The sequence below is a fragment of the Pterocles gutturalis genome, unplaced genomic scaffold (assembly GCF_000699245.1).
Source record: "Pterocles gutturalis isolate BGI_N339 unplaced genomic scaffold, ASM69924v1 scaffold13253, whole genome shotgun sequence".
NCBI classification, from domain to species: Eukaryota; Metazoa; Chordata; class Aves; order Pterocliformes; family Pteroclidae; genus Pterocles; species Pterocles gutturalis.
The window spans coordinates 1-26445 of record NW_010120614.1 but is presented as its reverse complement, the minus strand read 5'-3'; the positions used below and the strand labels follow the sequence as shown (position 1 = coordinate 26445).

At 36.4% G+C, this 26445-nt stretch overlaps 2 protein-coding genes across 2 annotated transcripts; one reads left to right on the top strand and one right to left on the bottom strand.

Moving 5' to 3' along the window:
• Positions 1 to 552: 552 nt before the first annotated feature.
• Positions 553 to 4129, top strand: TTC14 (tetratricopeptide repeat domain 14; the record flags this gene model as incomplete). Its single annotated transcript, XM_010076974.1, has 3 exons — positions 553 to 670; positions 2593 to 2702; positions 3178 to 4129. Coding segments are annotated over 3 exons (1180 nt in total), but the record flags the coding sequence as incomplete, so codon positions are not given.
• Positions 4130 to 5706: 1577 nt separating this feature from the next.
• CCDC39 (coiled-coil domain containing 39) lies at positions 5707 to 26244 on the bottom strand (the record flags this gene model as incomplete). The annotated part of the gene is made up of 19 exons (XM_010076973.1): positions 5707 to 5869; positions 6512 to 6600; positions 6838 to 7017; positions 7163 to 7303; positions 8300 to 8406; positions 9386 to 9545; positions 10466 to 10589; positions 11846 to 12054; positions 13388 to 13525; positions 13982 to 14146; positions 14854 to 15048; positions 18302 to 18434; positions 18773 to 18876; positions 20408 to 20599; positions 22390 to 22518; positions 22604 to 22696; positions 23652 to 23810; positions 24827 to 24973; positions 26097 to 26244. Coding segments are annotated over 19 exons (2776 nt in total), but the record flags the coding sequence as incomplete, so codon positions are not given.
• Between the last annotated feature and the right edge of the window lie 201 nt (positions 26245 to 26445).

The following is a 26445-nucleotide window of genomic DNA, read 5'->3' as shown; positions in this document are numbered from 1 at the left end:
AAAAAAAAAAAAAGAATCTTTTTTTGAAATATACCTGCGTGTGCAGTTGGTTTACAGTTTCTCCTCTGCCCAGTTAAAATCCTGGCAAAATATTTGAGGTTTAATCCTTTCACTGGTAGGATGCCAGGCTTGCATAAATGTGAAGTGTTTGAATGTATTCTAATAAGTTGTTTGTTTTGTTTTTAAAGGAAGTTTTCGTAACAAAATTATGTTCTGTACTCCACTGAAATATTTGTTAACCACTGTAACACAAAATTTTACTTGTGAATGTTCAGGAATAGATTTATTTTAAGCCTTGTGTTAAAGAGAGAGAGTATTTTTGAAACTAGAAGTGAAATTTCAAAGCATAGTATTACTGGTGATGATTAGGAGATAACATGTCGGATATACTGTTTTATATCTTTACCAAGGTGGACTAAGATGATAGATAGTCTTGGAGGGATGCAGTGGTAGTGTCCTAGTGCAATTAAGAAAGGTAGTGCTAAAATTAAGAAAAAAAACTTGTCAAAATCCATGGCTTAAACTGTATATGAACTCTCTCTTGAATTTTAGGTTGGAAGAGGAAGACAAACTACTGAATGCTGAGAGTTACTATAAAAAAGCCTTAAGTTTGGATGAGACTTTTCAGGAAGCACAAGAGGCCTTAGCGAAAGTCCGTAAGCTTATGCAGGTGATTCTTTACTTTCTCTTCATATAGTGCTCTCAATGAAAATAAATTAACATCAAAAATCATATTAGATTTTTTGAACAGGGAGGGTTTAAGTTGATGGCTTGTCTTATTCTCTACTTCCCTTCTCCACAGTAAATCTTTCCTAGCGAGCATTATGGCTGTACCTGCCAGAAGGAGGGTACCTCTCGGTGATTCCACTGTTTGGTATTTCCTTACTAAGAGCAAAGCCTGTTAACCCTGTCAGCTAAAGCAAGGATAAGAATATTCCATCACACAAGCTGTGATTAAATTAAAACATTCTGTGAATACAAACATGCAAAGCATAAAACACTTAGGCAAAAACATTGCACAGCATTGTACCACCCAAATCGTTGTTGTTTGGAGTAATTACGAAAAGAATAACAACATCAGCCAAACTCACAGGGAGATTACATGAGAGGGGGGAAGATGACATGAGGGGAAATGCAGTCTGGTGTCTGGGTTTTTCTCTCTTCTCGTGCGCACAGCACGTTTCCCAGGTGAGCCCTTGTGGGTCTGTACACTGATCTGAGTTGTCATCATCTTTCGTTTACGTCCTTTAGTTGTGTTGTTTTCCGGGGAGGATCAAAGAGTAGAATAGAGCACTGAGGAACAGCGTGGTTCTGTTCTGCGCTTCTGCGTGTAAGGGAAGTACGGAGACTGGGGTAGATGGCCTTAGTCGACACTTCTTCAGTAGGTGGAGCCATAATGCTGACAGGCTGCATTGAAAGAAGGGGGAAGAGGAGATGTGACAATCTTCTTAATAAAACTGAACTACTTCATAGATAAACCCTTGCATGGTATTTGAGCCCTATCCACGTTTGTCTGCTTTAGAAAGAGGTGCCAGTCTCAGTTAAAATGATGAATAATATTCTCAGCAAGTAGGAGATAAATTTTACTCTCCCTTAGTGTTTTCCTGGTATAATGGGTCACTGATGTAACAGACAAAAACCATGATGGTAGTTATTGTTTGTTTGTTTGCATAGCACTAACTGCAATTAAGGGTTTTCCTTTATTGTATCTGTTAAGACAGTTGCTAAGCATTGAAAACTGTAGTTAGACTTCCTGCTCACTCTGAGTATGAATAGAGCTGCCTTTTAGGGCTGTAGATGGCAGAAGTCTGATCTTTAATAATTAGACTTAAGTAGTTTATCTTTGAGGATTATTAATCTGGTGAGATGCTCTTCTCCATTTACATATATTTTAATACCTAAGTCTGATCCTGCCACTGTTGTGCTAGAATGGCTGAAACAACACTGAAGGATGTTTTCCTGTAATACTGATTATGTGTTTTTCTCCAATGCATTTTCTTCTGAATTGGACCGTTGCTGCTGTATCCGACATCTGGTGCTGCTCATCACCAACAAACCCTTGGAACATGATTTCTTATATACACACTGCATCAAACTGGTCTGTGAAATTGTTACAAAATGGTTTGTATTGAAACACGGCCAACTTGAATACATTCTGAAATGGGTTCTGCCGTGTTTTACTTGTAAACTGCAATAATGGTGCTTTCCCTCAAACCTTTCTCCTTTTTTCTTTTTTTCTTTTCTTTTTTTGTTTGTTTCGTTCTCTATATTGCTAACGCTGTTTTTCTTGCGCATTCTATCTATACGTTTTGGGCTCCATGCTTCACTGTGTGCTGGATCACGGGTACCACTGCAATGGCTGGTCAAATATACTTTGTAATGGAATAAAAACTGTAATATGGTCCTTAACATAAACCTGATCATCGCAATGGCCAATGCCAAACTCCTGAACAATATTAATTCTTGATCTGGGAATCCTGGTAAAACATCCCTGGTGCAATGGTACATTTGAATGGGGGTGGGGACATGGGGAAAAATACCCGTGTTAACACTTCTAATGTAATTTTTTTATGGTGCTTGGGTTCAAAAAAGAAATCTTTGGAAATGAGGGAGAAACAAGCTGCCAAAGAAGAGAAACAGAAAGAAAAGAAAATAGAAACAAGTGCAGAAAAATTGCGTAAGCTCTTAAAAGAAGAAAAAAGGTAACTTTGTTATATTCAGTATACTGATTACGTGGCAATAAGTGTAGATAAGACTATGAACAATCCATTTCCAAACAGCTTGTCCACCAGTAAGCTAGGTAGAGCCTCTACCTTGGTAAGCTGCTTTTCCTCCAGAATTTTTGTGGGTAGTGTCCTTTAGGGCATATAACCTTTAATGGAGAGATACGTGGAAGAGAAGTTGTTCAAAAAATACTTTGTGATGTGAAGTATTTGCATAGTGCTATATGAAACTGTGAAAGATGCCTTTTATAACAAATTGTTTGGTGGTTTTAATCTTACTTTTGATAAAGAAATTACATTTGAAATTGTGTTGCCAGGTCAGGCTTGGTTTCCATTCCTGCCTTACAGTCCAATCTCAGCGAGGCTCTGGGGAGTAGGGAGTACAGATTTGCTTTCTACATATAATTTTTGCCTGATACTGAAGATTATCTCACAGGTTAATTACATTTTTTAGGTTGAAGAAGAAAAGGAAAGTATCAACTTCCTCTTCCTCCTCTTCATCATCGTCATCATCATCAAGTGATTCTTCATCAGATGAATCAATTTCTTCTTCCTCTTCTTCCTCTGATCACAAGAAACGTAGGAAAAAGCATCGGAATAGATTCGAGTCTGCCCACAGCTCCAAAAAATGCTCGTCTAGAGCTTCTTCCCATTATAAAGATCAGTTTAGGAAAGAGGAGTGGTATTCGCCTCCGGCTGATACCTCTGCTTCCTTTCTTAACCAAAATTTTGAAGTGGAAAAACTGCTGGAAAGGCAGGACAGCTCAGTGTGTCCAAAAACAGAAGTAAGAGAGAAAGACAGACACTATTCTTTTTCGAGGACTTCAGGTGATGACGAAGACACTTGTGGAGGTAGGTCTCAAGATTCAAGAGATTGTTACAGTAGCTCCAGAAGTCTGCCAAGTAGTAGCAAAACTGAAAAACATGGTAGAACTGATAGATTTTCCTCCAGTTGGAGGGGTTCACATCATAGGTCTGATGATAAACCCAGAATGCATTATTTTAGAAAATCGGAAAGGGATGTAGAGGGAAGAAAAGAACCGTTTAAAAAACATGGCTGGGGTCAAGACAGATATTATATGTCTCCAGCACGGTCTGACTATTCTGGCAAGTCAGTGGGAAAGTACAGATCGTATTCTAGCAGCTGCTTCCGTGAAGGTGATAAAAGTTACGATAGTGATAGGCAGGTGTTAAGTCAGCAGAAACATGAAAGTGAGTGGAAGGATAGGAGAAGAAGTGACGAGGAGACTAATAAAACAGAGGAACCAGACGAGGAAATGTCTTTAAATGGTACAGCACAAACAGAAAGTGGCGTTAAAAGAAACCTGCCCCAGAACTTAGTTAAAATATTTAATCAAATAGCTGAGTTTGAGAGGGAAAAAGGAAGTAAACAGAAGAAACAGTAACATACCTAAGAAAGCACTATTTTGATGAGTGTAGTTAAATGAACTTTTATCTGTGCATCTGTTGAGGAAATGCACAGAAAGAGTAAATAGGCAAAATTTTGTTCTGTCTTGTAGAATGTGAGTTCTTAAGGTAAAGATTGTATGGTGGAAAGAGATGCAAGGACATCTTACATAAAATATCAGTTATTTAAAATCCAAATTTCCTGTGCTTTTAACTTCTTGGGGTGTTCCGGTACAATAGTCTGTGTCTGATGGGTTGAAATCCCTTGATACTTCCAGACTGTAGTTAGTTCTGTAACTCACATCAAATATGCACTTTAACAACAGATAGTTTTTGTTTGGGTTTTTTTTTTGTCCCCTGGGGTACTATTGACTGTCGATATTTTTGTATCAGACTTAACTTCCAGCTATAGAAAGGGGAGAACTGAATGAAAGTCATGTGCCATCAATGTATATATCTTATTTGATTATTAAACTTTCTTAATTTTTCTTAATTTTGTGTCTTGATTTTTGTTAATGTCGCTGGGATATTTCATACTGGTGCCCTGGTTCTATGTGCAGCTTAAGTGAATGGAACCTTCCAGTGTTTGTGAGAAGGCAAGTGTTTTGTGTTCTTTAAATGCACCAAAGAACATTCCCTAAGGTAAAAAAAACCCAACTGAAGTAGAAGAGAGTTTTAAAACAGTGATTATTGTCTAGGTAAGTTCAAGTGTAGACCTTTTGGTTTTGTTGGGTTGTTCTTGTTGTTGTTGGGTATTTTGTGTTCTTTAAATGCACCAAAGAACATTCCCTAAGGTAAAAAAAACCCAACTGAAGTAGAAGAGAGAGTTTTAAAACAGCGATTATTGTCTAGGTAAGTTCAAGCGTAGACCTTTTGGTTTTGTTGGGTTCTTGTTCTTGGGTATTTGCTTTACAAGTAGCTTGAAGGCAGCGGTTGCATTGCTGTGGAAAAAGTTACGCTCGGTTTACAATGAGATCTCCAAAGGTTGGCAAAACACACTAAGGAGCCAGTATCTGGCAGACTGTGCAATACCAATTGTACTGCTGCTGTGAGTTTTCCAAGTAATTCTGTAGATATAGGTCAGTTGCAGAAAAGGTACTGTGTAATTTTGAATAGAAAAAGTACAGTTTTACTGATTTTCATCATATACTGTCATCTTTCAGTTAAGATATGATCTGTGATAACTGATTAACAGAGTTGATCTTGAAACAAAGCATACATTGTCTTGCCTGCATTGCTGCAATGTAAGCTAAAGCTATTTTGACAGCAGCGAGATAGCAGTTTACTAAAATTAATGGCTTACACATTATTCCTTTTCATTACAAGAAAAGTGAATTAATGGCTTCTGAAGGGTTTTGCAAATCTTTAGTTCTCCAACAGTAAAAGAAGAAATTAATTTAAAGTAAATTTATTACAGAAAACTTATGCTTAACATTTCTCCTAGTTTATTGCATACTTTAGAAGAAAGTTAGAACATACATTTCTGATAGAAATTAATGCTAAGAGTGCTAGTAGATCTTGATAAATAAGTTACAGACTAATCAATTAAGAAGGCTGTATTATGGCCTTCCAAAGATTACTTCAGACTTCTTTTGCGTTTACAAGTATCAGAGGTGCTAGCTCTGCTGGATGGCTGTGAACCAGCAGCAGCTGCTTCTGCAGGAGTGTTGAGAGGCAAGGACAGATCTATGACTTTGAGTGACATCTGGCTGGAGCCTGAACTTGTGCTTCTGGAGGATCTGAAAGACAGAAGTTTACTCATCAGTATACGGAAATCCCTGGATATGAAACACTTCTAGTGGTGGCTTACAATAAAGCCAACCAGCAGCAGTGTTTATTCTAGGTAAGATTCCCTACATTCATCTTTGTAGACATTACTACTAATTGTTTAAGTAACCAGTGAGAATGTTGTTAGATTGTAACTGATTCAACGTGTTACATGCAATTAGTTGAATATATGTTGAACAGGGGAAAAAGGTATCAGTAAAAGCACAGGTGTCTGTCTTCCCTATTTAATTAGGAAAGGGAGCTCACACTACCACCTGCAAAATGTGGCTGGAGCTCAAACTTGTGCTTTTATAATGTGAAACCACTGTTTAATAAGAGCATAGTTAGCAAAAGTATGTGTAGTTATTCTGTAGTTACAGTTTCAAACTGTGATGGATGCAGAAGTAAACTTAATTGTGTGCTAGAAAAATATAGTAAACTTAAATGTTGTAGAGTGTAAGGAGAAATTTATAGAGTGTTCAGGAAATAGCAACAAGATTGAGAAGACCTTCAGGAGCGAGGAATTCTGTCATATAGGGACTAATTTTGCTAGTTTAAGCTTTAACTTTAAAAAAAAAGCACCCCAGAGCCAAAAAAAAATTACTAGCACTTACCTGGTAGAAGCTAGTGAGCTTTGTCTGGATGGTGATGGAGAACTTTGACTATCGCCAGCAGAAGCAATTGTAGGAAGCTCTAAATTGGACTAGAAAATGTGGAAGGAAAAAGAAAAGTTGACCTAATGGCTGTGTAACAGGACTGGGTATATAAGAGTTTATAATCCTTTATATTTGAGGAGATGTTGAAAGCAGATGAACGCTTTTTCTCCTGTTTTACAGTCAGTATTGCTTACTGTTGAATTTAGGAGTTGCCCTCGAAAGACACTCTCAGTAGACTAGAGCCATCAATCAAGATTTTGGTAGCAGTTAACTGGAAAGCTTACCTGGTGAAAGTACCTTTGAAAGGGTTCAGTTAAATCAGGATTTGCTTCTAGAACATCAGCTAACAATTTGTCGATGGTTCTGTTGAAGCTTTTCAATTCACGAAGATCAATGTCTCTTTCTTCCTGTGTTTCCGTCTTAGTTTTCTTCAGAGACTGAATTTCTCTGGATAGTCTGGAACACTTTTAAGACAAGTATTTTTAAAGCATTGCTATTATGAAAATGCAGCGGTTTTTCAGAAACCTGCTAAGTTTAAATTCTGTGGTTTTAACCGTACTACTGTCTATCACTATAAAGCTAGAAGTTGTCATTAATGAATATACAGACCTGCTTTATAACCCTTTCTAGTTTTGGCTTCTGTTCCTCTATGTCTTTGTTCAGCTGCGAAATACGAGCTTGTTTTTCCTTCTTTTGCTCTTGGAAGAGGGCCTCCTGCTTCAGTACTGTATCAATATTTTTTTCCATGCTCTGCAAATTAATTTGAACAGCAGTTTGAGTTTATAAAGCAGTTTTGATATCCTTTCACTTTTTGTATTATTTTGTGGGAGCGTCTGTTACCGCTACTACTTGTTTCTAAATGTAGCTCAAGCAATTGGTACTAATGGTAATACAACTCAAAACTTGCTGCGTGTCACACTGTTTAGTGGATAAATACCTGGATAGAGAGACCACCAGGTAATACTATTAATGAAGTTTTAAGTATGTATTTTTCTTGGCAGTATCTACTATATGTCCTATGGTGGTAGAGTAAGGACTAGGAGTGTTTGTTGACTTGGAGCCAGTGCCTCAGGGCTTAGAATAATCATTGGTTATAACAGAGTGCCTTTGATTTCTTCTGCCTAAGAAAATGTCACGCATCAGAGTTCAGTGTTCTTTCTTAAGGGCCAAATGGACTTTCTGAAAACAGGGAACCAAGAGTAGTCCTTGATGTGGAGCCTGAACACAAGCTGTCCTTTACCTGCATTTAGTGCTCAGCCTGCTAAGTGAAGAGTGGGCTTTCTTGAGCTAAATTAATGCTGCTTAAACTGAAGCACCCTGAATCCTGATAGAACAGGAAAATCCTGGGAGGCAGATGCTAGAGGACACTAGATGTGTGGATTTTGATCTCTTCAATATGGGACAGGATGATACAATGTCATGGTGTATGCTACACAAATAACAGCTGCTTTCCTGGATGTCAGAACAGACCCTGTCACTGTGCCTCTGGGATTTTGGAACTTCTAGCTGAATGTGGCTAAAAAGCCTGAAATTTCATTGTGATTCAAGAAAATGCAAACAAGCATTCAGTTTTTTAAAGGAGAGGTAGAGCCTTCTAAAAAATCATATTCATTTATAGAAAGATAGGATATAAAAAAAAAGGCATTCTGGGACATATTTTTGCCCTATTTTTTCAAGAGGATGGCTTGCATGGATTTAGCTACACTCTGCAGCCTTGTCTGACCAGAACTTTTGCTTCTATTTTACCTGGAGATTTTCCTGAAGTGCCTTGATTTGTCTTCTTTTGTATCTGTATTTTTCATCAGCAGCCCTTTTCTCCTCCTCTAATTTCAATTTTTCCTCATATTCCTCACCTGTGATCCCAGACAATGAGGCAGCGTTAATGCTGGACAAGCAGCGTATACAACTCAATTTTCACTTTAAGTTGTACTTTAAAGTAACTGCATCACAGAGTATTATTAGTGTTGGCAGCATTACAGAGACCTCAAGGTTTAGGGGTAATACTCTAATATTAATTCCAGATCACTGTGAAAAAGTAACTGGCTCAGGAGAGAGAATTATTTAAGAGCTACTGTTTCCAGAGCCAGCAGAGGGCACAAAAGTTAATAAAAATATTTCATAGAATTAAGTTTATATACTTTCTCCTGGTGGTGCTTTTTATGTGCTAAACAAAGTTCCACTGAAGGAGAGTAAGCTTTTGAAGTCTAAGTGGCAACAGAAACAACAGATGAAGATATTTTCCAGAATTCTGAGGAATTTTCAATATCCCAAAGCTATGTAGCCCATATGTTAAAATCTGCTAACACTACATTGAAGTAGTGCAGTTTAAGTTTTACTCTTCCTTGTCATTTTCCCAGATGCCAGGTTACTATTTTTTCCCCCCTTATATGTGAAAATCAGAGCTAACGATGGTGTAGCTAAGGAATGGATCTCCATCAGTAGAGATCAGGTACCTGCGCTGCCTGCATAGTTGATCTTGGTACAGTTTTTTGTCCCAGCTGACTCAGTCTCCCAGGAGAAGGCCAGCAGTGGCACAGCACATTCTCCTTCTGTAACTGGAATGAGGGGCTGTGTGTGATGCAGCACTATTTTCACATAAATCAATGTAAAAACATAAATATTAGTTAATTATTGCGCCTTACTACACTTTCTGCTATGCTTATTCTGCTGAACTATTCACAGTAGCATGTGAATTACACTCCCTTTTGCTGCTATCAGTTTAGTGTCTCTGTGTGATTCATTCTTTTCTGCCATGGAATTTCCCCACTATACACCCGAGTTATACCATCATCCGTAACTCACACGGCAAAGAGCAATTTCTCTTTTACATACTTGTCTCCGTGACTTCCTTGAAAGAGTTCCGGTAGTTGCTGTTGCAGTTATTAAGGACACACAAAGTGTTTTCCAGAGCTACAATTTCTTTTTCAGCTTTGCAGATTTTTGCATCTAAATCATCACCTTCATGTTTAAGGGCTTCCTTTTCCTGTGCAGCCTGAAAATAAAACTGATATTTTAGGTGACTGCATGCATACTGAAAATATTGGAACAATTATACAGAAAAAAAATACGTGTGATATTTACGGGTTAAAATCCTAGGTGGATATGGGTTGTTAGGCTTCAACTGAGATTTGAGTTACTAGGTAACTGGAAGGAGTAGTTACTTACAGTAATGGAAGTTCTTTAAGGCGTTTCATCAATGTTATTATCTGATACAGTGAAAAATCTCCGTAGTTGTAGAGGGTCTACACCCAACAGTGACCACAAGGGTTTTGCTGAGGGTCTTTTGCTGTGCTAGATCTCACAGTAGCATAAATACCACCAGTAAGAAATTTAACATTTAAGAGTGAGCCAAGATTGCAGCTAGAAGAATTTTGCTTTAGGAGGAAATCAGAGAATTTGTGGAAGTCAAAAATAATAGATTTTTGTTCCAGAATCAGTGTATTGCATTGGGGATAAAGACTGCTTTTTCTTTTTTCCAGTGAGAAATTGAAGTATGTGTAGGTGATTGATAAGTAAAAGGGGAAAGCTGACATTCTTCAAGGTTTAGACACCATATGGTGAAATAAATACCTAAAAATAGCTCTGAAGGGTAGAAGAATTTAAGATCATATGAGACTGTGATAAACAGCTTTCAGTTTATAGAGGATTACCACCTGACTTCTTGTGTCTTTGTAAATTAACAAGCACTGAAGTGAAAATTTTTTAACTGGTCAAGATTAAGGGTCCACTGATATTTGGACTGACTGCAGTGATTCACATGAAGTTGCTGTATCATTTACGCAGTGTCAGATAATGTAAATGTAGACTGAAAGTAAGCAGTAGGCGAGGAGGTTGTCTTCATTACTTGAACAGAGCCCAGGGAAATCTATAGCTTAAATACTTGAATTATAATGAATTATGTTAATAAAATACCTTAATTACATAGTAGGTAAGAGTTTTCTCCTCTTCTCCTTCAGATGGCATCATGACAACAGTAAGAACTTCATATCTGCATCTCAGTTTATCAATTTTATTTAGACGATCTTGAAATTCGGCACTGATTTATTTGGGGAAAAAATAAATGGGTTTAGAAAGTGTTTGTCTGGTCATGTTTTGTGGGCAGTTCATGCTATAGCAATCTTTAGAGCAAAATTACTGGTGTTATTCCAGCAGTCTGCCCATGTCCTAGGAGGAAGGCAGGGCAGCAGTTGTGATGCTGCTGATTTTTGTTGCTTTCTGTGTTCTCCCAGCCAGTCCACTTTTTCTGGTTACCTTCATTTCTCATGCAGTTCTAAACTGAGGCAAATTTATTTTCATATTTCAGATCATTGCATCTTGGGAGGCTGTGCCGCAGTCCTTCCCAAAAATTTTTCAAGGTTTGGCATGTAAATCCTAGAGCTGTGCAAGCTGCCCCCTGCTGATACTATCTTAATATTGCTGCTACCAACAACAGCAGGCAACAACCCCAAATCAAATTACATGGAAGTATCAATTAGCTGTGTAATTATCAAAAGTAAAAAGCCACACAGTCTGCACTCTCGGGGAGCAGTTAGGCTTTAGTCACACTAAATCACTCTGATTTCCTGTTGTGTGGGGTGTGGTTAGCAGAGGAGTGGATAAAAAGCCTGCCAGATTTCTGCAGTTCAGCTGCTGCAGTGTTGATTTTTGGCTGGATACAGATACTGGGATTTCAGAGCTAAAACTGTCCCGGATACTTTGCACTGATTATTACAGAAGGGAAAAGTTACTCAAGTTATTTCATATATGGTTGCTTTATAAGAGAGTACACACATAATTCAGAAGATTTAATTTTGTTATATAGGACACATAATGGAGAGCTCATTTGTTAAAAAGGCAGAAAAACCCAAACCAAACAGACTTACTGTATGAGTCAAAGAAATCACAGTTTTATCAAGCAGTGGGGAGTAAACCCTCTTTAAAAGTAACTTTTCTGTTTTAAATATTTTGTCATACTTACAAACACACTGATTTCACATTTACCAATTATTTTGAAAAATGCACGTGACATTTACTTTAAAAAGCAGCTGAGGTTTCTTCTCAGTGCTGTGAGAAGATTGTCACTACCAGAATAAACAGTAATCTCTTCTTCATCAAGTTGTTAAAGCTGTAGGCTGGATTTCAGAGAAGGGATCTCTTGCTGGCCTCAACTGTCTCAGTACATGAGCAAGATTTATTTCATCCTTAATTTCTCTAATTGGTGAAATTGGGCAAAATGCTTCTCTTTTTCAGTAAGTCCTCATGTAAAATATACTCAATAAAAGTTACAAGTTATATTTATGTAAGAACAGTTACCTTATGCGCTGCCGTTCCTGCTCCACAAGTCTTATCTGGGAATCCAGCATTGCCTTATGAATCTTAATTTCCTCGGTTCTTTCTGCTATGGCTTTCTTTAACGCCAATTTTTGTTTCTCTAGTGTTAGAACTTTCTCTGTCTTATTACACAGAGTATCTTGAAGACGGTTCAGTTCTAGTTTTAAGAGATTGTCTTCAACCATCATCTCCTAATAAATGCCAAAAAGGTATCACAATAAGAAAGCATAATTTTTAATGAAAATATAAAATATAAGTTAATTTTTTTATAAAGCATCCATTATTTTATCTTTTTTATATATACAACTGGAAGATTCATTTTGCTCTGCATTTTAAAATGTTCTTAGTTTCTTGTTTGCTAACAGTTTACATGGTGACTGCGATAAGGATAGATTGTTTCCTGAATGGTTTTATACAAATTTATCAGACTTTCTATTTCAGACTGATTTATGGGTTGTTCGATTTCTCCATCTACAGTTTTCTTTCAGTTAGCATCATGAATGGTAAGACTATAAAAGGAGGTTTCAAAGAAATTAAGCAGACCTTACAAGGAAGTTTCTCAAGCAGTTAACATCTCACTTGAACCATTATAATATGTTCTAGATTCTGTAGGTCTACAAGTCATGTTGTCATATAAGCAAATTTATGTATACCAAAGCTCATAAAAAGCAGCAAATGGTGAACAAACACTTTGAATCATTTAAAAAAAAAATCTCTTATGGATCCCAAACTCTGTACCATTTATCTTGACTTTTTTTATGCCATCGGCTTCTTTCTTTTGCTGCCCTGAATTTCATCCTCAAAGAAAAGTTCCAGGTTAGGGGGATCTTTCATTGAGAAACAAGTGCAGCAGTTAAGTCAACAGCAAAACTTCGCCCTGCTACTTAGACCCTGTCTTGTTCTACTACCTCAGTGCTTCTTTTAGGAAGGCTAGAGCTTATTGCAGGAAAAAATGTGCAGTAGTCAGAGGACTGGTAACTGTTTTCTTTTGTTTATCAAAATATGGGGAGAAGGACTTCCATTTTATTTCTAATATCTTAAATTGGAATGTAGATAGATTCAAACGATCTGCTGGAAGAAGTCCTGATAACAAAACTGAGCCAAACTTCTTAGTTGGCATAATTTGAGAACAAAAATTCTGTGCTAGGTAAAGATGTCCTTGAACAGTAAATACATTTTCTATTTTAAAGGCACTAATTTCTCAGAAAAAAACAAACAAACAAATCACTGACCAGGTGGATAGTGTGGTATAAGTAATATGTGATTAAACTGATAAATCGAAACTTTATGCTGCATACACAGGAGAAGCAACACTTTGCCTAGTAAGGTAATAGTGATGAAGGTGACTACAAAGTGTGGGCAGGAAGGTGTAAGTCAAGAAACTACAAAGGGGGTTCTTCTGGATATAATGATGGAGCCCTGTGGGAGGCAGGCAACAGCCTTCACATCAAGTAATGAGTTTATGTGTTTTAAAAAACAAACAAACATGTCCTGTATTAGTAAAGTTGAAAAATAATACTGTACCTGCTTAATGTCTTTGGCTTTTTTTAACTCCTGATCTGATCTCTCATTGAAAAGATTTAGTTCATCTATCTTGATCATCAAACCACTTGTTTCTTCTGCTGTCTTATCCATTGCCCTCTTGATGAGATGGACATCACTCTGTTTCCAAATTAAGGTATGTTTAATTGATTTCAGGGAATGCAGTTTGCACCAAAAGCTACCAGTTAATTTTAAATGAGATGTTTTTAAGTCCTGGAACCAGGAGCCATCATCTTCTTGTGTCTATATGCTGCTCTGCAAACGAGCTAGAGCACTGCTGTCCTTGTGCAGAGTGCTGTTGCAATATTAATGTCATTGCTTGTTTTACCTGGAGTATAGTAACAGCTATTTCAGCCAATAATGCAATTCTAATATAATCATGGATTTTGGTCTAGATAAACAAAATCTAGTGTGTCTGACCATGACTTAGATATTTGTAGTTCATCTTCATAAAACCATCTATCTTTGCTAATACTCCAGAATATGAATACATTCCTGAGGGTGTGTTTCAACATTCAAGTATACTCACTGCTCGAATTTTGCATTTCCTCGAAACTGAAGTTCTAAGGAAGTTACCTGAAGTTTCTTGTGCTGTGCATGTAAAGCATCATATGCATTCTTCTTTTCTTCTAAGTTTTTCTTAAGTTCAGTGACTTTTGCTTCCAAAACTTGTTTTTCATCAGCATTAACCTCTCCTTCTAACCGTGACAGCCGTCTCTGTACTTGCTGAATATAAAAATCCTGTTAAAATATTAAGATAATTAATAGTCTGAGATAAGCAATTATAGCTTTCCTATAAAGCTAAAACACTGGATATAAATTTGGATCTAAATGTTGGCTTTAGGACAGTCACCCAGTTAAGCTATTGTTTTATAGTAATTTATGGCTTATAGACCTCATTAACAAAATATTCTTAGATGACTGATGTGCAGTGATGGTTCAGGAGTAATCTTCTAGAAGAGTAACAAAGCATACTCAGCACAGTCTGCTGTAGGGAAGCTTACAGTGGAGTTGCCATCTTGGTGTTACCAGTGGATGCTGATATAAAAGAGCAAATTTTCAAAGTGGTGCATAGGAAATATGCACAAAATCCAATTAGTAAATAACGGGATTTTGGCATGTACCTCTTGTATTGCTTTAAAAATGTACCCTGAGGTGTCTGTGGTTTAGAGGGATCAAAGTAAAGAACTGATTTGAGAAATTAGTGGGAAAATCAGCAGATCCAAAAACTAATGAAATACACAAGTGCATAATGTAGGTAATACTGTAGCAAGTTTCAGTTATTTCAATTTTATCCATACATCTAGAGAGAGAAATAAATGCAGACTTCAAGTTATACTGCGTGGCATTTCCAAAGTGGTAAGATCTTGACAAAGATTACAGAACTTAAGCAATTTATTTTCATTAGACGCAAGAAACAATTATGTGAAAGCATGTTAATATTTTACCTGGTTGTATATATATTCTTGTTGTTTTAATGCATCTGCATCAAGTTTGTGCAGTCGATTATTAAGATTTTTAAGTGATGTTCGACTTCCCTCAATTTCCGCTAGAACACACTTCTCCTTGTCTTTCTGCACCTTTAACTCTTGGGTCTTCTTGAAAAGTAGTTCTTTTAACTGGTGCACTTCTGTTTCTTTTTCCTGGTGACAAATTAATCATTAAGTAAGAAATAATTTCTGAGGAACTATTTATCTTTATTAATCATACAGAGGAAGATTTAAAAATATCAATACTTTATCCATTAATATGAACACGGAATTCCATAGATCTTCAAAATGATTGTCAAGAAAAGTCTTTGACTTAAAGAGAAAGTAATGTTTTTAATTTTTTTTTTTGACTTGGATCCTAACCTGCTACTACATGACCTTTTTTTTCCCCATTATGGGAATGGTACTCTTTTCAGCCTTTCAGAAAACTAAATTCCTGTCATCCTTTTAAAAAAACTCTCCTTATTGCTTCTAGTATATGTGAATATTTAGAGAAATATAATACAAAGCTTTTCAATGGTTTATTGAAACTTGCAACTCTGTGTGTATGCACATATGTGTGTTATAAGTTGGAATCAAATCACTTTCTTATCCTCAGAGGTAAGTTGCCATTAACACCTAAATCAGTGCAGGAGATGAGGTTTTGGTAGGGTCTGTTAGAGTAAGGCAATGCTGACCCTTTGAGGTAACCTGAAATGTACTGAAAACAGATAAAATTGAGATTATTTTCTTTTTATAACCCTAACAAGGAAGACAATTTTATTCTTTCATTCCCTCCTTCCACTCCCCCACCCACATAACCAAAGACCTTCCAAAGCTCAGGCCGTTCAGCATGCTAGTTTCCCATAAGGTGCATCTCTCAAACATGTGATGTGGCATCACCATCCTGTTCCAAAGGACTCATTTACATTTAGGTCAAGTCTGGTACAGAGTTTGAAGATGTATGTTTAAATTCATATAGGAAAACACCTTAGAATTCACTTTTCTACGTTGATTAGAAATGTGCTTTCTCCTGATTTTATATGTATACATTGTGAAATGTGCTTGTGAACCATCTTTCTGGCTTTAATAACGGCAAAAGACAACTCCTTCTCTAAGAGTTGATAATCACATTCTAACAAAAAGAACTTTTTCTGTAGTTGAACTTGTTGTAAGTGACATTCCGAATCCAAAACTTGGGAAGTAAAACCGAGGTGTAAGTTTAATATGAAATCGTTATGGCTTGTAGCATTTTGCACTGATGTCAGTGGGTTTGGATCATAGAATCATTAAGGTTGGAAAAGACCTCAAGGATCATCAAATCCAAGAAATTTAATTTCAGAAGTAAAATGTTTTTATGCATGTGTCCAGTTCTGAGCTGTATCTCTGAAGCTAATGACAATGATGAATTAATCTACTAAAACTGGATCACAATTTGACCTTCATTTCATAGTCTTTCTTGCATATCTAAATTCATTTATTTAATATAAACTGTTTCTCTCCCGTTAAGTGAGGTTGTTAATAGAGATAAGATATTCGATGAGCTTCACTGTGCAACAGTGTTTTGCCACAGATTGAAGAGGAAGAAGTATCACAGAACTAAAGAGAAAAATGATGACATTTCATCCGCATTGTTCCTCTAAATATCTCTTCACAGTAAATTAATAGATGCAGCAAATAGGCACGTGTGTCTAATGGTGATGGAAAGCATGCTTCTGACTAATACATTACAGACATTGTTCAAGAACAGTTCATCCCAGTTAAAATACTACCCTGAAGCTGTTCAGCTGCCAAGCTCAATGTCATCTTGGGTTATCCGCCACAGATGCAAGTAGAGAAACCCTGCTAATGGTTTAGGCACCCTGGTAACAGTCTTAAGGGGAAGCAAATAAGGTTTTAGTTTTAATGAAGTGTTATCTCATTCCAACTTATTTTCAAATTATCTGAAAAACTAAAACACCAAGTAAGGCTTCTAATTTAAGAAACCTTTTGTAAAGGAAAGACATCCCCTCTTTAATTTCTGTATGTGTATTTTAAATGTACAGTTTATAACTCCACAGGCATTAAGTTTGAAAAATAACACCTAGTGTACTGCAAGGGATTATTTCACATACATGATGCAAGAAACAAAATAGGGGGGGAAAAAAAAAAGCATACAGTGGTGTGCACAGGTACAGCTTTGTTGTAACTTATGTGGGAACACCTGCTGTCACATTCATTTAACCAGGTCATCTTACAGTAGAGAAAGCTTCAGCATATCCAATACTCAGTTGTCCAGCAAAATGTAAAAAAAAAATGTTTTCATCAAGTTCAGTCAGAAGTTAAGTAGTAAAATACTTTCGGAGAATTAGTAGCAAAATGACAAAACAGTAGAAACGTTTTCTGAAATGCAGGAAGGTTCAGATGATTGCATTGCAACACTGAAATTATTCAAAAGCCCACTGCAGTTCATCAGATTATAATGAATTGGGATATTTTTATTCCTAGACTTAATTTGCAACATAAGAAGTAAGGTTTGAATTTAGAAAAACCCTATTATTAGACATATTGAAAAAATAGGCACGATATTACAGCTCGTACATGTCACTTCCCAGCTAAAAATCTTTATTCATCATGAAAATGAAATCTAATGTGAGACAGTATTTAATAGTCCCCAACATTAGATGTATGAGAGTATCATGCGGTAGAATTAAAATAATGAAGACTAGGCCAGCCACATCTGATTAAAAGATTTCAAAATCTTTTTTAATCCCAGTTTGCCAAAATAATAGCTCTGTGCAGGTTTGTAACTTCAGGTGGTGTTCTACTAAAGCCAGGAAGTTTTCAGTGGTAATGCTACTAAAAAGTCACCCTGCCAAGACTTTCACTCCTTAACAATGTTACTGATGGGAAACAGAGAGGTTCAAGGACCCTTGCTCCTCAGCAGCCCATAAAAGAAGAATGTTTGGAGACATGAACTCCCAAAAGAGCTAAGCAAAATACAAGATTTTGAAATTTTTCAGTATTGTTACAAAGCAGAAGCAAAACTTTACTGTAATCTTTATAACAAAATTTGCCATGTTCCAGTAAACAAATTTATTTCAATCTAGCCAAGAAGTTGTAAGTAGCTTTGAGCCCACTGCAGAGGTAAATGCTCTGTTAAGTACACTGATGGAGTCAGAATACTGGTTTTATATCTGATCTGTACAATAACAGTTCCAGTATCCTATGTCAACATATGGGGACACCATCTTCTGAATTACTGGGACCACTCATTTTCCTCCAGAGTTTTCCCAGCACAGATACTGACATATCTACATGCACATTAGAAATAACTGCAGGTCATATTAATAAATATGTAGTATTTTAATCCATAAATGTTTGTTCTAGATAGAGCCTGCAAATTCAAATGAATCCTCATGTGCAGGAACCATGAAAAACATTTTACCTGGACAATTTTTTCTTCTTCCTTTAGCATTTCTTCCGTCCTCAAAGCTTTGTCTTCTGAACTGAGTGTCTCCTCAGTCACAAGCTTCAGTTTAATGGAAAGACTTGCATTTTTTTCTTTAAGAAAGCTTAATCTAAACAAAATTAAATGATTTAATAAGTTAAATATATGTTGCATATACAAGATTGCCCAAACCAAGCAGCACACCTTCCTGCGCAGTTGCCTAATAAACGCAGCTCAAATTTAACCTATGATAACCAAGGCCCTAACTGATTTTTTCCCGCCCTTTAAAAACAAAGATTACCAGGAGTATTGCCTAAATTGCCCAGTGCCAGAAACTATGCAGCACATGAAGTAACCAGAAATTTGGAGGCTTTCATCCTCAACATTATTTAGGGTTCTTGGCTAGGTCAAGGATTTGATTATGTTACCAATCATTACAAATGATATTTTTAAAGGTCTGTTTCTTACCTGGCTTGCTTTTTATTAATTTCTTTCTTCAGATTGGTTACTTGTGTTCTCAAAGACTCCAGATCAGAAGCAGTTCTGTCCACAGTGGATTTCAAAGCATCCAGCTAATAAATTACAAAATGGAGGAATCAAGCTCTTATTTACTTTGGTACATGTTAGGATATAGAAAATTGTAAGGGACCTATATATTGGAAAGTATTCCATTTATTTTTAACAGTGCTTTCCAAATGAAAAATGCTGCAAATTCTGAGATGCTGTAAATTGACACAGCTAGTAAACTCAGGCTAATTTACATAATCTGAATACTGAGACAAAATACTTAAGAATACAGAGTGAATTATGAAGGTGCTGCAATTCTTGTCCAACAGCATCTAAGTGGAACCATGGTTTTATAGAGTACAGCTGACTTTGATGAGGCTCTTTGTGAACATGGATACCCTTATGTGTTACCTTACATAAATAATTCTAATTCAAACTTTGTTGCGTACATAAAATTATTTTGATTAAGGGAACACTGTGACAAATATACACGAACGTTTAATGTGGTAAAAAATACATGGGAGGCTGCAACTTGTCACCTGAACTGTAAGTCTTTTTCTTCCCTTGTTTTTCACTTGCATGCCACAGATGTTCTAACACCCAAGAATGAGAGACTGTTCTCATTATCACATTATGTGGTATTAATTGTGAAAAACATCAGGCAAGAATCTCGCATCTTAGAGGTGAAAACCTACCAATTCTGTGAACCCTCAAGTTTGCATGAATCACACAGTAATCTGATAGCCTACACCTTGTCTGAGCTACCTACAGTTTAATTAGGATATCAGTCTATGAACCACCTGCTACAGAAAACCTATCCAAAGTTAAGGCAACAGCAGATGCAGGAGGTTTTTTTTGTTTGTTTGTTTTTTTAATCACTAAGCTTGCTGAGTAGCCCAGTGTTACGATTTTCTTGTCAAGAGAAAACTTACTCGGGCAATACAAGTGTATCCCTTCTCAACAGACCCACAATACATGAATTGCCTCTTAGAAACACTTTGACAGGCATTTAAGTCATTAAGCAGTAGAGCTCATTCCTAGCTTTAAGTGCAGATTAAATAGATGTAACAGAGTAAATATGGACAGCATCAAGGATGGCTTGTGCCCAGGGCAGCCCTATCCTACTGCCTCTTGATTAGAAAGCTGTGTGAAAGTGTTTGGGTTTTTTCCCAAGAATTTTAACCTGACTACAAGGGCCATCAACACTCTCTTCTAAGAGCACAGGATAGGAACTGTTTGGAATCCAGAAGAGATTTCTCTCTTTCTACAGTACTACAGACTACGTATGCTAAAGGCCCAACACGCCTCCTTCTGAAGCATCTAATAGTGTTACACCATTTAAGAGAAAATTCATCCATTTTATACCAACACACCAGGGAATACAAGCTAAACTCTTCACCCCTATCAATGAAAAGATTTAAGTTGGGGGTTCAGATCCCAGTAATCATAAGTAGACTGAGAAGAACAGACAATTTGTTGAATTATTAAGAGTCTAGTCTAAAACCAGAGAAAAGCAAATGCTCTTCCTGTATTTCCTCTATCTAGTCAAAATTTACAGTTTCTGTCTGTTTTTCTGAACTGTTGGGTCATCCTTACCTCATCCTGCAGCTGAACCCTGTAAGTATCCTGAGTTTGATACTCATGTCGGAGGCTGGTAGCTTCCCGTTCAGCAGAAGAAATTTTCTTTTCATATTCCATATTATTAACAGTTTCATTTACCAAGAAGGAGGTCTTCTCTTTCAGCACAATTTCTTTCTTTCTGATCTCCTGTTTTATCTCTGTTATTAGCTATCAGGACAAAAACATTTCAAATTTGCTTGCATTACTTAAGATGTTTTAGATTAATAAAGAGTACAACCAGAAGATAGATTGCTGTGATAGACTGCTATTGATAGATGGACTACACTTTGCATGAGACAGCCCAGTTATCACATCATTCTTATATTACTTTATTCCACTAATATATCACAACACCAAATACTACAATTGTTTTGGATTAGCAGCTTACAAAATATTCCAATAATTTTAAAAAAAATGACACTATAAACTTGTATGAAATAAAAATAATTTTTGATTAATTGAATAGGGGAGAAAAAAAAAAAGCTATGCAAACAAAACTTCAGATAGACTTGAAATGGAAGAGGAGAATTGCCAACAGTAGCGATGCTTACTTTAGTGGACAGATTTATAGCTACTCAGTGAAAATTGTGTATTTTGAAAGGTTAAGTAAAAGATTAGCTACTGGGAAAATTATACTGTAGTTCTAATGTAAAAAAAAAAATCTGTTTACAAAAGCATCAGTAGAAGTGTTCTATGGATTACTAATATATGGAAGGTTGGCCTTCCAGAGCTGTTTTCAGGTTTTTTTATTTGTGTGTTTATTTGTTTCTTTTGAGGGGGTTGTTTTGTTTTGGTTTTGTATCTGTTTGTTGTTTGTTCTTTGCAGGACTCTTCTGACCTGAAATACTTTGAAATCCAGAATATTTCAGCTAAATTAGACCATCATATTTTCTGTCTGGCAATATCTCTTCTGGCTTGTCATTTTCTATTATTACCTTTTTTTAGTGTTATTTCTTAAGCGTGTTTAAACCATGTTTCTGCTCAGGGTATACCTAATACCCATATGGGCAACATAACAAAGCTGATATCCTTCCAGCAGGAAAATAGCAGAGCTAAGGATTTAGGTAGAGCCTTCTTGTACATGTAATTATGCTTCCCCCCCCCCCCCCTTCCAAAAAACCCCCGTTGTCCTTCCCCCCTTTCAAAGAAGCCATTGTTACTTAGGAATCCACATTTATGAATTTTTTCTCTACATTGATCCTCCAAGCTTCTTCTGGTGCATCTGTTCTATTGCCCTGCAGAACTTCTCCTGACAAAGTCAGGATAAAATATACTTTATTTGTACCTCTTGCCGTTGTACCATCTGTGCCTAAGACACTGACAAAACCAACAAAAACTATATATTTTAGAAATTAATACTAACTCATAATGCCCAACAGGATCTTTTTTGGATTAGGAGAGTGCTGTTGCTTCTCCCCTTTCGCAGAATGTACTTAAGGATAATTTTTAACCTTAATGTGATTATTTATCATAATTCTGACATAAATGTTAGTCATGCATTTGTTCACAGAGGTAGAAATGCTAATTCCTTCAATTCTGAATATTCTATTTTATTTTTAATGTTGCAGCCCAGACGCAGAATCCTCTCCTTGCAGTTGACTGTCCTTGCTTTCTAAGAAACAACATTCTATCTTGTTGCTTCTTAGATCAGAGAAAATAAAATACTGAAAGTGGCATGCTTTGCATTTGCCAGCAACCTTGAGATTGAAAATTAAACCTTGCATAGTATCAAGCAGAGCACCATTACTTACACTGTGAGATACTGCTTTCAAAATTAATTCTGAATTCATTTCAGTAATATCTTAAATTTGAAACACCTTAATAAAAAGAAGTAAACACAAAGAGAACACTAAACATCTGAAAGACCCAATCATTCTATGTGTGAGCGGCAAAATTCTCATCAACATCATAGACACAAAAGTAGGCTGAGATATACGAATCAGTTACAGCAGTTTTACCAAAGCACAATGATCAATCTGTTGATCTCTTTTTTGCATCTGTTGTATTGCATTCTCCCACTGCCTGATGACTTCTTGCCTTTCTTGATGAACTCTGCGAAAATCTTCAGCTGCCTTGTCAAGCTCTATCTGTTTGAAAGAAAGCACCCCCATGATTTCTGATTATAAAGATTTTACATATAACAAGGTATCTTCAAGAACCTTAAGGACAAACCTGAGCTGTTATGGTTTCTGTAAGCTCATTATCAAGAGCTCTGCGCTTCTGATTTGCTTCCATGGTCAACTTTTCTACTTGAAGGGTTAATGCCTAAAATGAAAGGATATGAAAATACAATGTATTTGAAAACAAACATACAGCGTCTTATAAATTCTTAAAGCTCTGCTATAATTAGGGGTGAAATTCCCGAGGCATCAATTTTATTGTGTTTTAGAGAATGAAGAACTGAGAATCTAGCCTTCCAAATTTTTGGTCAGACAGGAGGCCATAGTCTCTTGTCAGCCCTTGGGACCAGACTGCAGCAAGGCCAAAGTAACCCTCCATCACATATAACTGCATAGTTGGTGTCCTCAGCATCAGCTCTTTCACTTTACTCTTCCTACTATGCTGTGTGACTTGCTAACGCAAATGATAGCAGTGAGACTGTGTGTGTGAAGTTTTTGGGTTAAGTATTCGATGAGTAAAAATAACTTTTCTCCTCCCTGTATTTAAAGGCTCAAAAGATTATTAACCAGGGATATTTATCTCTAAATTAATGTTACACTTGAGAACTAACCCTTAGAAAGTCTAAACTTGTGTTTGGAGTGTATATTTATACCATCTTTCATTGTTCTAGACAGCTTTGCTGAAATAGCCATACTTTGCTCTCAGTAATATTGACAAATTCAGTTCTAATGGGAAAATCTACACCATTAGTCCATATGTGGCACGCATTTTTGAACAAACTCCTCTCTTAATGCAGTGGCACTGTTTTCTAGACTTTATTATCTATTTGTGCACTCAGAAAATAAATCAAACTTAAATTTTACACAGATGAACAAACTAACATCTTCAATTATGCCTTTGACCTTTTGTGAAACTTGTTGTCTCTGACCTTCAAAATGAACTTCATATGGAATTGTTGTGTTAACGTGGAAGCCAGTTTAAATGCAGTGTTGTACAAAATCTTGTCTCAGTCTTATCTGACTTGATAACATAACAAAGTCTTCAAATGCTAAAACAGTTCTCTATTTTGTTTCTGAAAGTTGCTGTCATATCTGCTTACCCCTAGTTTCCCTTCGTCTTGTTGTGCATACTTCTGGATTGTGATAGCATTGTTATCATTACGATTCAATTCCTTTATCCAGCTCTCCAGAACTTCCTCATCACATTTCATCTGTTGTTTTAAGTTTTCTAACTTCTTAGTGGTTTTATTTATAGTATTCTAGAATACAATTAGAGATTAATTAAAGGGTTAGTATTAAATGCCAAATATTTTCTTTGACTAGTAATTGAAACAACCAGTTCAAGTTACTGTAACAAGTTTACACACATCTTGTTGTCTTCAGAATTGATGGTGTTTCTTTTTTGTTATTTGTGTGTAGTACACGCCCTGGTCTTAAAGAAGAATCGAGACAGTAAGTACCACAAACTTAAGTACATAATTTTAAACAGAAAAGTCAACCTTTGGGAAGATATACCTGTTTGAAGGATATTTATTCCACATAATAAACTGATCTAAGGCATCATAAAGTTTCTCCCTCACACACTAAGGCCAAGTTCTTTGATCCTTATCCTGCACATCACTTTACAAATGGCTCTATGTGACTGTGAAGAGACTTCCTGAGACAAATATGAGAGCATCTGTATCCAGCTGAATAGCAAGGATATGTTCATCCTGCTACCTATTCTGAGAGACTGGACATTACAAACAGACTTAATGAGAAGAAAGAGAGCAATTAAAAAAAATAAACAATTTAAGTTATTCATAGAAAAAGAGACAGTTCCATTAAACAGAAAAACACTGTAAATAGATAGCATTAGGTTACTTTTTTTTTTTTTAATGTAAAGCAAATTTTTGATCTTGGAATCATGCCCCAAGTTTATTTTATGTGGAGAAGATTTACCACTAACACTTTAATTTTTAAACAATAATGCAAATACCTGCGAGAATTAACGAGATGGTGACATGGATGTGCAGCTGTGTATCTGGCACTAAGAACATTAAGAACAGAATGTTCTTATCTAGGTCTTATCTGTTTAATATCTAGTTAATATTTGGTAAGTCTGGACCACTCTATGCAAGGAGATCCTCAGTGTCACTTTACTTGCCTACACAGGGAAAAGCAGATACAGATCATTTATTATAGTTTTAAAGTTTTAAGTCTAAGTTGAAGTGAGGACAAGTCCTAAAATCTAATTGCAAAACAGGTGTTCTCTTAAATAAATTTTAAACCTTACTTCTTGACTGTTTTTCTTTTCTCTTAAGGAAACTATATCATCTTCCAATCGTTTGATCTCACTTTTGAGACGTCCACGTTCTCTCTCAGCAAGGGCTTTAAAGTGTTGTTCAGTTTCAATTTCATTCTCTCTGGCTTTGTAAAGAGACTAGAGAATAATACAGTTTAGCATTTTGCAATAAACAAAAGGCATATATCAACAAAAACCTGGATTTTACATACAACCAAATCCCAGGACAGACATGGTATGATTTCATCATGTAAATATAAGAATTTTTAGAGAAACTTTATTGTTAAATTTTAGTATCTCAAGTATATGTATTCAATTATATATACACACCCCCCCCCCATTGTACTGTATCAGATATCCACAAGATCAACCATTTATAGCCCTAAAAACTCAATTGAAAGATTTTTCACACAAGATTCAGAATCTTAATCTTTCAACATCAAAATCTTAGTTTTTTGATCACCAGCGGCTTTACATCAGATTCAGGAGGCACAGCAAAGGAAATAATTTTATTGTTTTGTGCTGAGACAGAGCACTACCAGGCCGGCCTATAGCAGTATCTATATTTTCAAATCTTTCTGACAAAAGTGATTTAAAAGGGGTTTTTTCTCATATAATAAGAAATTTATTAGTTACTAGAAGTTTCTCTTAAATCATAGGATAGTTTGGGTTGGAAGGAACCTTTAAATGTCATCTAGTCCAACCTCCCTGCAGTGAGCAGGGACATCTTCCGGTAGATCAGGTTCCTTTTTACCTGAAAGGTGCACAGCTTTGACTCAGGACTCTTTAGAAAACCACCCGTTTTGGCCAATTAACTTGGAGTGTAAGCGTAGACTTACTTCTTAACCATCTCACTTCATTTTTCATGTCCATAAATTAACTCTTCATTAGCATTTCACAACTTAACTCTTGACCATTATAAAGATTATAAATTTGGTTTTTCCTGACACTGATGTTTTATTTTCCGTGACCAATCTTTTTTCTTAGCATCTGCAAAAGTCCCCACTCATAAAGAATTCTACAATGGATCCTTCTTGGCTTTCTTCTAGGTACGGTCATTTCATCTTGGATGGTCTTTTTTAAAGACCATCATGTAATATCACTGAGATACATAGTTTAACTTTTGTTTCCTGTGGAAGTCTTGGAAGAAAGGCCTGATACATCTCTAACAAAGCTGGCAACAGAGGGATACCAGCCACAGAAAGATCCCCAGGTTACAAGTCTGTCTGACGAAATAGATCTGCTAGAGGTAGTGACTTACCTGAGTGAAGCTGAGCTCTTGTCTTATGTTTTTCAAATGAGATGTCATTGCTTCTATACGCTCCTCAAAGTCAGTCAACTCATTTTGCAGGTTTACTTTTTCTTTTTGCATTTTCTGCAGCTGTTCAAGAGTTAGAGTTGTCCAGTAACTATTTTTAGTTCAGTACTTATTACCTGCAACTACTTAAAAATATTTTCACTGCAATCACTAGTCAAAAAATATAAGAAGTGTGCACTGTGTTCCCCCAAAGCAGTGAAATGAGACATTTGAGAAGAACCCCCCGAGCTTTGCCGAGGGGATGTGCGGCCCCCCGCCCCACACGCCCCCTCATCCGCCCGCTGAGGAGCGC